Below are 11,584 nucleotides of genomic sequence, written 5' to 3'. Positions count from 1 at the left end.
AATCCTCTGCTAGCCCCCTAGTCCATTTATGGCCCCAAGCACAGCCACGGGCTAACAGAACCACTGCCCCCGATACACACACACACACACACACACACACAGACACTTTGCATGTCACTGAGATTGTCACCTTAACTGACGATGCTCCAAATCAGGTGAGTCTGCCCCTGCAGCAGCAGCCCCACTCTGGTTAGACCACCCGCCAGCAGAGCTGGGGTGAGGTGGGGTAAAAGCAGCCCCAGACACGAATGCCACAAACTCACTCTGTTCTTACCCAAAGTTCAGTACTTTTCATGAATGAACGTCTCTCTGGCCTAGGCCTTTCTGGAGCACTGAAACAGAGTTTCTGACAATTTGCTCCAGCTCTTTAGTTGCTTTTGGGGAGAAGATTTGCCAGTCGCTTCACTCCATCATGCCAGAAGTGGATTCCTCCTACACTTGGAATAACCCTGCACACACATCCTTGACACCCTGCCAGGGCACCTCCACCCCACCCCAGCATCCAGAATCCCCCCCACAGGCTTCCCTGAGGATGTGTAGACTTCTGCCTATTTTTTAAAACGTGGATGAAAGGTTACTCAGCCTCTCCTGATTGTCCCAGATTATCAACTTCACCCTTCTCCCTACAAATAATGTGTACTCTTCTTGAACTAATCAAAATGCACCCCAAAGTCTTTTTACAGGTTTGTTTCTCCCTCTAAACCAAGAGCTGGGGTCAGGGTTTCTCCTCAAGGGTGAAGGTCACGCCTTAAACATCTTTTTCCCCCAGCACCTAGCCTAGAGCACGGCTCTTGGTAGGGGCTAAGTAAGTGTTTGTTGAAACAACGCATGAGTAATTTAATGAACAACAGCACAAAGGGTACCACAATCCATTAATTTGCTCATTGTTTCACTGGGGATTGATGCATGAGAAAAAAGATAACGTAAGAGATGATTCAGTTGTTGCCTGCTTTGGACAATATTTGAACACAGTCTGTCGGCCAAGTTAGTATTAACCCAGGTTTATCCATTTCACCACACCAGTGGCAGCATAAAAATCCTCTGACAGATGCAAAGAGCAGCAGCTGCAGGCAGCAGCAGGCTCCGCCGGACGGTAAGTCATCTTCTCCTCTTGGGAGTAGTGGGGTCCCCAGGCGCAGGTGTTTCATTGCTCTTTGTCACGTTTCAGGGGGTATCTGCCTTAGGGAAGTTGACAGGATCCAGTGTCATAAATATGGGGCGTATTTCTGGAATCACCTCCATCCACTATTCTTCCCACCTCATGGCCTCCTCCCACTCAACCACAATGCCCTCCACCCCTCACTGCCCCTTCCCCCACTCAGATGAGGTGGACGGAGGAGGCAGTGAAGGGTGAGGATGGGGGAACACTGAGAGGGGGGCAGTGGAAGATAGGGGCCATTGTTGGGGGTGGAGAGCACAATGAGGGACTGCGGTGGGCTGCTCAGAGCCATCATTCTGGTTGGCAGAAACCAGGGCATGAGAAGGCTTCTCTGGCATCTGAAGAACTTGCACTTCATCCCCTTGAAGCTCACGGGGAGCCAGGAAGGGGAAATGATGATTTACACTTTGGGGAGCCAACTCTGGCTGCAGGGTGGCTGGAAGGGTTGATAGGGGGCAAGATTGGTGGCTGAGAGATGCTGTCTTAGTCAGCTCAGGCTGTCAGAGCGAAATACCATAGCCTGGCAGGCCTAAACAACCGAAACTTATTCTCTCACCCCGCTGGAGGCTGGAATCCAAGATCAGGGTGCCAGCGTGGTTGAGAGCCCTCTTCCTGGCTTGCAGACACGTCTTCTCACTGTGTCCTCATATGACCTCATCTTTGTGGGTGCACACGCAGGGACAGAGACAGGGGAGAACCAGTGCTCTGTGTCCCTTCTTATATGGGCGCTAATATATGGCCACAGATATGGGACCCTCATGACCTCATCTAACCCTGCTCACGTCCCAAAGGCGCTCCCTCCAAAGACCATTACATTCGGGGTTAGGGCTTCAACATAGGAATTTTGAGCAACGTAAACCTTCAGTCCATAGCAGATGCTGTTTCAGTGGCTCAGACAAGGGATGCCAGCGGTGGCAGTGAGGATGCAGATGAGTGGACTCAGTGCCCAGAGCTGTGCCAGGTACTGTAGGAAACAAGAAAGAGCTGGCCCTGGCCTGAGGAGGTTAGACTTGAAGGCAAACTCGAGTCGTGGTTCACATGTCCCCCTGCCCATGGATGGTGCCATAAACCCCACCATTAGAGCACCGTCCACATTCAAGGCCTGACCTCTGGGCTCAGTCAATCAATGGGGCCACATCTGGGGGCAGAGAGGGATTTTCACCCTGACGATGGGTTAGGAGCAGTAGGTGCGAGTACTCAGAGGGTGTAAGTGAGGTGCCAGAATTTCCCGAGACGACCTTTGCCAGGCCCTTGGTGCAGCCGATGCCCAGGTCACCGAGCACCACCTCGGCTTTATTTCAGAAGCCACACTAGCAGCTCTGAAGCCAGACCTGGCCTGCATCTGGGTTTTATGCTGCTAGCAAGTGCTTTTGACAAGACTGAATCTTTCACGGAAAAATCTGGACTTCCAGCTTCTTCAGAAACATAAAAACATCTAGCACCACTGACCCAGTACTCCTGCGTGGTAACCACAGCTGGAGCTGGGCAGGACCTGCCCCCTCGGCCCGGGCACGACGCTCCCTTCACTGTAGTCCCCAGTGCTGCTTCTTTAATGACACTTGCTGGCTCGACACGTGTGTGTTTCTGGCTGAATCTCCATAGGCATTTGAATCTGCAATCCTTGCTTTCTCTCTCCTTGTGGTTCTTCCCTTTCCACACTTTTCAGGATTTTGTCATGGACGCTGTATTAAAAAAAAAAAGAAAGCAAAGCAAAAAAAAAAAAGAAACCCAATGTGGAGAGGTGTCATTGGATTGCATAGTGACAAGGAATTCCAGGTCCAGGATGAGGAAAGGACGTGCACAAGGACCCACTGGCAGCACAAGCCAGAAGCAGAATGGGATCCTTTGTCATCACGTCTCTTATCTTTAATTTGTCTGAAGTCATGTTCCAAAATCCTTTAGCCCTCCCTCTTGGATCTAGCCAGCATCCTCCAAACAAGGACCAATGTTGCCCCACCCAGATAAATAGCACCCAGGTCATAATGAGCCCTTTTTCAAGCCCCTCGATATTGAGAACATGTTCCGTGGAATGTTCACCTATATTCCTCTTGCTTCCTATCATAGCTCTCTGGATTGCTGCAGAAATGTCCCACAGGAAAATGCACCTGGCTCTCTCTCTGGTCCTCACCCTCTGTGGACTCTTGAATAGCATCTTCTGTGAAACGCAACCAAACCCCAAACGGGATCCTCACCCGGTCTCATCAAGGAAAACGTCGCCTCCCTCCCACGAGGCAGACACTGGCCACGAGGCTTTTGCCTACAAATTGTTCGAGGCTCTGTCAGTTGAGTATCACAGAAAGAATCTCATCTTCTCCCCTGAGAGCATCTCCACCGCCTTGGCCATGCTCTCCCTGGGGACCAGGTCCACGACGCTCTCCAACCTCGTCGCGGGCCTTGGATTCGACCTCCAAAGAATCAGAGCGTGGGAGGTGCACACGAGCTTCCAGAGGCTTGTTCAGACGCTGAACGAGCTGGATAGACAGAGGCACCTGAAGCACAGGGATTTCCTCTTTATCGACATCAACAGAAGGATTAAGCCAAAGTTTCTGCAGGAGACAGAGAGGTTATATGAAGTGGAAGCCCAGGTGGCTGACTTCCGACACAGAGGCATAGCCAAGGAGCAAATAAACCAATTTGTGGCTCAAAGACTAGCTCACAGAATCGAGGAAGTGGTCACCTCTCTGCATCCTCATACCTTCTTATTTCTCCTAAACTACATTTTCTTCAAAGGTAAGGTTTATGAAGTGCATGAAAACCCATTTTGGGTAACCCTTGCCCCTGTGTTTTCTAAAAGGTGTAAGTCAGAAAACATGCATTTTTTGGTAATTATCTCCCATTTTCTCATAGACCAGGAGATCCAGAACTTTATAATTGACTTTGACTTCACTGTGTTGTCTAGCATTTTTAAGGTTTTTGCCTCCCAAGACTCTCAACCATATTGTTTGCCATACTTAAGATATTTCAAAGTGAAATGCAGTGATCCTTGCTGGTAAAAAAGGAAAGAGAAATCTTTTTACAGAGACAAAAGCACCAGCTAATTCATCTGTTTTGTAAGATCAGATGAGTGCGAGATGAGATTTGTTTTTTCAAAGCTGTGTCCAGTGTTGAATTCAGGGTCACACACCAGGTGTCTAAAATGTCGCTTTAAATTTCTGGTCACGGATCTTGACATTGCTCGTGTTTCTTCAGGTAGGCTCATGGTTGCCACTTCTGGGCATCTATTTCATACTCTCTTCCTCCACTCAGAGTTCCAGTCTCCTCTCAGCCAATGGCTGCTTTTCCTACCTGAATCGGGACAAGAAAGCGATCAGACGGGATGCCCTTTGCAGGCCCAGTGCTGAGCCACCCACGCCCCTACACTCCTCCCTTCGCCCCTCCTGTCACAGTGAGGAGGTGCTTATCCCTCATGCCCTCCCCCCTCAGGGTGGGTCCTCTTCCATCTTCCCTGCTCGAGGACTCCCCCACCTTCCTCTGTCCCAATAGCTCAAGTCCTTTTTTGTCTCCTTTTCAGACTGTAAACAGTGTCTCCCATCTCTCCTGGGCTCGTGACCTCAAACTCCCCAGTCTCTATACGCAGCCTGGACCACCTCTTCTGAGGTCCAGACTCTAATATTCATCTGTTACAGATACCTCTTTTTGGATGTTTCCCAGACCTTCCACCACGACCCCTCAACTCCTGCCCCCTCCCAACACTCACAGTCCTCCATGTCTCAGAGAATCACGATGTGGTCCACCCCCCTGCTCCAGATCAAACCTCTCCCTCAGCTTCCATATCCAATCCCACAGCAAGTCCTATGGATGCTGCCTGCAAAGTTTCTCTTGAACGCATTTGCTTCTCACCATCTCTTCTGCCACCTTCCTAGACCGGGCCACCACTCTCCCTTGCCTCGAGGACTTGCCCCAGCTGTCTAATTGCTCTGTTTCTATCCACGCCTCCTTCTAGTCCCATCTCCAATAAAAGCCCAGAGCAATCTGCTTAAAACATTAAGCCCGTCACATCACGCCCCTGTCTGAAGCCCTCCCGTGTTTCCCATTGCACTCAGAATACAATCCCGTCCTACCTGGCCGTGTGTACTTGGAGCCCCACTCATCCCTCCGGTGTTACCCCATCTCTATTCCTCTTGCTCCTCATGCCTCACGCACAGTGACTTTCTCTTCTTCCTTAAATGCATCTTGTTCTTCTCTGTCTCGACCCAAGGTGTTCCTTCCTTTGGAATGTTCTTCCTCCCATTCTCTGCCAGATGGAGCATCCTCTTCTGTTAAGCCTCAGACTAAATGCCCCCTCCCTCTCCTCAAAGAGGCCCTCCCTGGCCATCCAAAGGAAGTCCTTTCCAGCTGGCGCTCAGCTCCTTACTTAGGTCTGGAGCATTACGAAAGCATAAGCTCATCATACTTTGTAGTCGTTTACGTTGATGGGTAGCTTTTCTCTCTGTATCCCCCCTTGAAAATAAACTCCGTGAGAACACAGACTCCCTCTGTTTGTTCACTGCTGTAACTTTAGTACTTAGTACAGTACCTGGCATATTTTAAGTGCTCAAGAAATTTTAAGTGTTAATTGAGTAAATGAATGGATATCCGATCATGACTTAGACAGGGTTTCTACCAGGACGTGAAGATTGGCTGTCCTTTGCCTGATAGGGGAGGGAAATTCCCATAAAGCAATGCTTCCCAGCACAGGATGCTTTCTCAAGCTACTGGGACCATCTGTTATTCATATTTGGGTCCACAGTTCCAAACTAGGTGCCTGGGATGTAGAAAGTGCTCCACAAATGATCTGGGAGGAATGATTTCTCTGGAAGCTCCAGGGAACTGTCCCACGTGATTCCCTCTGAAACCTTTCCACAAGCTTTGTCCACATCGTTCTTTCAACGGCGAGGAGTAAAGAGAACAGAACGGAGAGGACTGTGAGCCTGGCTATAGAATCAGAAGCGAAGACCTGAAAACATTCGTAGGAATTTTCCAGACCACACCAGATGGCCCTCACTCTGGTGACAGATGCACTTTTTAAACTGATGTGTACATTGAATCTTCTTTTAAATCCACTGGGGAAGGACATGATTTAAAGTAGGATTCTACTCAGGTTTGCGTGTGTGTGTGTGTACATGTGTGCAGGGGTGTGTGCTTCTGATGAAAAGTTTCTCTCCTTGAATAAGTTAAACAATTTTAAATAGATTTCTTTGCCATCGGACTCTATATAGAGCTCTCTATATAGATATATGTACAGAACTCTATATGGAACTCTAATACACTAAAACGCAGTGAGAATTTTCAAAGAAGGGATATTGGGGTCAGTGTTCCCCAAATTATTTGACAACAAAACCCTTTCTTGGTTTTATAGTTCCAGAGGCAACTATTTTTAGTGACATCTGAGAAATACAGATTTAAAGAAATCCTATGGTGAATATTTTTGAAAATCATGCATTTGCCTTTCTTTTCTTTGCATCACTCTAGAATTTTAAACATTCTAGAAGGTCAAGGTATTGCTGTAAAGAGACTGTTTCCTTCCCAAGTCGATCACCTCTGGGGTCCCCGAAGGTGTGAATGGAGATGCCTTTTCCACCAGGTCACTCTTGGGCTTTTTCCTTCCTGATTCTCCTAGGCGCTTGGGAAGTAGCTTTTCAAGCCAGGTTCACGCAGAAGGAGAACTTCTTTCTTGAGGACAACACCTCGGTGCAGGTGCACATGATGAGGAAGACAGAGCGAATGATTTATAGCCGAGCGGAGCACCTGTTTGCTACAATAGTCAAACTGCCTTACACTGGAAACGTGTCCTTAGTCCTCGTGCTCCCAGACGCAGGACGATTCGACTTTGTTGCAAAAGAGTTGGCTGCCAGGCGAGCTAGACCGCTGCAATCCAGGGACACGAGGTATGCTGCCATGCTATTCTGGAGGGACATTCTGCATTCACGTTGAATTTTTTCTCAGACCTCATTTTCTCTATGCAAAGGTCTTATTTGGGGGGAATTGAGCATCTGGTTATTTCCTAGCATATTTGTAGAAAACGAAACAAACTGAACAGGAAGAATGTGGCCTGGATTCCATTATCAGCTGGAATCCCCTTAAACTGTCTTAATTATGGCTCTTTCGGTCACACGTACAGTATCAGAAATCCACTTCATATGTGCTCAAGGGGGTAAAGAAAGGAATTTATTGGAAAGATACATGGGTATTTCATGGAACCCAAGGGAATAAACACAGCCAGTTCTCATGACGGACTGGAACAAGGGACGGCAACCTCATCAGAAACTCCATCTCTCTTAATATCACTAGTCCTTGCTCCCAACCTCTGCAGCTCAGCAAACCAACTTTCACCACTTCAGTACATGACTCACTCACCCAAATGTTTTCTGAGCATCTGTTCTATGCCAGACACTGTTTGGTGCTGGGAATATAATTGTTAGCCAAACATATCTCCGCCATCATGGAATTTTCAGTCTGGTGGGAGAGGCAGAAAGTCAACTAACAAATATATAGTTTCAAATTCAGTAAAAGCTATGGAGAGAATACATAGGGTGATATAACAGAGAATTCAGTGGTGGCTTATTAATTAGGGATCTTAATCAGGGGGATCTTAATTAGATGTGAGGGTCAGGGAAGAATCCTAAGGAGGTAAATTTCAAGCTGAGACCACTATGGACAGACATGGCTCTCTTCCATTCCACTCCAGATTAAATCTAACATCTTTCAGTTCTAATTACATATTCCTGGAAGAGAGAATTGGATCAATCCAGCTTAGGTATGGTATCCACGAAGATCCAATCAAATGTGGACAAATTACATAGCAGAAACATGGCTTCTAATGGCCCACTGTGCTTGTGCTGGGCGGGGCGGGAGGTGAGGGTTCGGGGTGTGTATCACCAGACAGTAAATGTGTAGATTGGGAAGAAATCTCCAAATAATGTTTACCACCTGCCTTGTAGTGGCACAGACTACTTGCCAGTCAACATCTGCTATGGTTGAGGGCCACAGCAGAGTGGAACTGCCATCTTCTGCTATGGTCATGCCTCCCACAATGTTCCTAGGACAGAGGGGACACAACAGTGGGGGAACCCACCTGAATGGGTTGCTGTCCAGTCAGAGGCTTACCACCACACTGACACAGGCTAAAATGTATTGGTTTGTGAGCAATCACAAATGGTGGGTGGGAGGGAGGGCATTTGGCATTTTAAACCCCTCCTTATAAACGGAGGGTTGGTGGAAGTCAGGGCTGGATCCCCTGGTCTGACCCTCATCTTCTCTTGGATAGAGAGCCTGTGAAGGGAATAATTTGAATAGGAACGTGCATTTTGAGCAAATGGTTTGTTTGAAAATTCACAATTGCTGCTCATCCTCCAGCCCCTTTCATCTCTTCCCAGCAAGCACCAGAGGCAAATGCTTTTCTTTTCCTTCCACTTGGAAGAGGCCATTAAACCTAAGCAAGATGGTCCCCTGGAGCCTAACGAAGGGACATAGTACAGCTTCCTTGTGGTTTTCATTCTTAACAGATTGGTGCACTTAATTCTGCCCAAGTTCAAGATCTCTTCCAGGATAGATTTAAACCGGCTGCTTCCCAAGGTGGGCATCGAAGATATATTTTCTAGAAGAGCAAACTTCTCAGGCATCACAGATGAGACTTTCCCAACAATTTTTGAGGTGAGTCTGGCAATTTCTAGAGTCTGTTTTATCCACAACAGTCCTGATTGAAAAACTATTTATTTTCTAAAAACAGCCGTTATAACTCTCATCTGCCTTGGCCCTTCGGCTTTTGGGGTTCTTGAGTCATTCGTTCCTTCAAAAGGAATTGCATGAAGCACTTTTGGAGGTCCTGGGGAGACAGTCGTGAGCGAGCCAGACAAATTCTTACTCTCGTAGCCATTTCCATTCTCTTGACAAAGCAGACAATGAACGCACCAACAAATAGATACGCATTATTTCAACCGGTGATACATCCGCGTGGAAAGGAAAGCAGAGAAATTGTGAACAGCACGCTGGGGTGGAGTGGGCTGACTTGAGATGGGCTGGCCAGGAAAGGCCTTAAGCTGGATTGGCCGTTATGCAGAGGCCTGAATGAAGGGAAGGAGAGAGCAAGGAAGCAAATATGTCGGGACTCGTGTTCCAGGCAGAGGGAATGGCAAGTGCATCCTGATGGGCTGTGAACTTGACAATCCTGAGGAACCCGGAGAAGGCCCCTGCAGCTAGAGGGGTGAGTGAGACAGAGAGTGGTGGGAGGCGAGGAAAGAAAGCAGGCAAGGCCAGGTCACGTGGGTCTCGCAGGTCCTGGATACAACTGGGGTCTGTTCTGACTGATACAGGAGACCGCCGAGGCTGACATGAGTTGAGGTCTGTTTTACAAAGACTGCTTTTTGCGGCATGGAGGATAGGCCAAAGGCACTGGAGTGAGAGGGCGGAGCAGTTAGGAAGATCAGTGGATAATGCAGCTGAGAGGTGACACGCTTTGATAGGCGTTAGAGGGCGTGTTAGTGGTGGGGAGGAGGCTCTGCGAGAGTTTTGAAGACGCGCCTGGGGTGCAGGGAAGGAAGAGTCAGAGAGGAGGCCAGGTGTGTAGCTGGAGCTCCGTAAGTGATGGCGCCAAGGCCTGAGAAGGAAGGATGGAGGAGGAGTGGTCTGGGTGGGAAGGCAGGGAGCGGCTCTGCCAAGCTCAAGGTGGCTGTTAGACATCCAGAGCATTTATGAGATAATTTCACCTATCCCAGTGGGCACCTGGGTCTGCCTCCTCCACCAAGGTCACTAACTGGCTGACTACCACCCCGTAACACTTTGCCCAGGTAGCGATCATACCCCCTCACCACGGTGCAGCACCTGACAGATGACGAAGCACTGTTCCATGCCTTCTCTGACCTGATTCTCCGGATGACCTTGGGGGAGGAGGCAGGATCTGTTCTCTAACTGAGAGATGAGGGAGCTCCCAGACATCAGACAGAGCTTCCAGGGTCAGGACCCTGCTGGGATGCACTTTTCTTTCGGGGGCCCAGTGGGTGAAGGCCCTCCTCAGTGTGTTCACTTCCAGCAGAATCCACTCGGCAAGTGTACACTGAGAGCTGGGCGTTAGGCTGGGTTTGAGAGATGCTGAGCCCCTCACAGTCACACGAGCTGTGTCACCATGGTCCCCCACAGGGCCTCCTGCAGATCACAGGGGCAGACGCAGATCTTCGGGCTTCCACACAGAGGAAGAATTGTCCTCGCTTGGTTGGAGACCGGAAAAACTAGCCTCCTCTTTCCTCATCTTGCTTTTCACCACATGCTTCTTGAAAGTCTTTGAAAGGACCATCCCTCAGTAATTGGATGGGCTTTTTTTCTGAGCCTTCAGACTGCCCAGAATTTCTCTGAGTTCTATTACCCTTTCCTCTCTTTTGAAAACCCAAACTGTTTGAGCCGTGTGCCCTGTGCTGGGAGAGTCTGAACTCAGCAATTACCAAATGTAGCATCAGCTCCTCCCAGAGGCATCTGGCCCTCCGTGGTGGGTCCCACTGCTGAGAGCTTGGGGTGGCTTCTGAGGAGGGGCACCAGCTGTCAGCAGTCATGGATGGAGCCTGCCTCTCTGACCTTGGCCGGGTCGGGCGGGCTGGGCACACTGCCCTGGCTCGTTCTCAGGCCAGCCAGGTGAGTTTCACACGCAGAGCTGCGACAGGATCCGTTTCTCCCCAGGCCATTCACGAAGCCAGGCTGGAGGTGAACGAGAAGGGCGTGACAAAGGCCGCGGCCGAGGACGTGCACGCGAAGAGGGCCCATCACGCCCCACACGCGGATGCCACGGTCGTGAAATTCGACAGACCCTTCTTACTGTTCGTGGAGGATGAGCTGAATCAAAGACAGCTCTTTGTGGGCCAAGTCTTCAACCCGCTCCAGTAGAGATGTGGCCTGAGTCAACGGGTCGGGGCTGGGGGGCTGTCTGCCAGTTCCTGCTGGGTGCCAAACTGAAACTGAGCTGCTCATGAATAAAGTGAATAAAATTTACTGCTAATGAAGATACTAAGATGTGTGGTCTGAGAACGGAGTTGGGGCGGCTCATTGCTGGTCTTCTGTCCAGAATCAGGGTGAGAAGGGGTTGGGCGGCCTGCTAGGGACATTTGGCTAGGGTGTCTTCTGTCCTAGAACAGCCTCGCCATATGCAGGGAAGCAATTCTGTGAACAGGGTGTGGGAGGCCCACTTCAGTCTGTGGCTCTCCCACGAGTCTTCCTCCCCGCCCAGCTGGCAGTCGGAGCCCGAGCCTGTCCCCTCATCTATACAACAGGAGCCATACCACCTCCCCCGGCAGCCCCAGGAGGAGGCAGAGTCCTGCCACAGAGAGGAGGGTGGGAAGAAGAAGTGTCAGCACCCTCAGTGAGCTTCCCTGTGGTCACCCAGCCCCAAGGGGAAGTGGGGTGCCTAGGAGGGCAGGGGGCCCCAAATATGTTGGCAGCACCTCCTCTGTCCCAGACCCTGGC

At 49.7% G+C, this 11,584-nt stretch overlaps 1 protein-coding gene across 1 annotated transcript; it reads left to right on the top strand.

Annotated features, from left to right (window-relative positions):
• Positions 1–3,243: 3,243 nt before the first annotated feature.
• On the top strand, positions 3,244–11,008 carry LOC124230703 (uteroferrin-associated basic protein 2-like). Its single transcript, XM_046646983.1, has 4 exons — positions 3,244–3,889; positions 6,759–7,026; positions 8,644–8,791; positions 10,805–11,008. The coding sequence occupies exons 1-4, from the start codon at positions 3,244–3,246 to the stop codon at positions 11,006–11,008; spliced, it is 1,266 nt and encodes a 421-aa protein (XP_046502939.1).
• The last annotated feature ends 576 nt before the right edge of the window (positions 11,009–11,584 follow it).

This window comes from Equus quagga, chromosome 20 (assembly GCF_021613505.1).
Source record: "Equus quagga isolate Etosha38 chromosome 20, UCLA_HA_Equagga_1.0, whole genome shotgun sequence".
Taxonomy (NCBI): Eukaryota; Metazoa; Chordata; class Mammalia; order Perissodactyla; family Equidae; genus Equus; species Equus quagga.
This window is presented reverse-complemented; position numbering and strand designations above follow the sequence as displayed.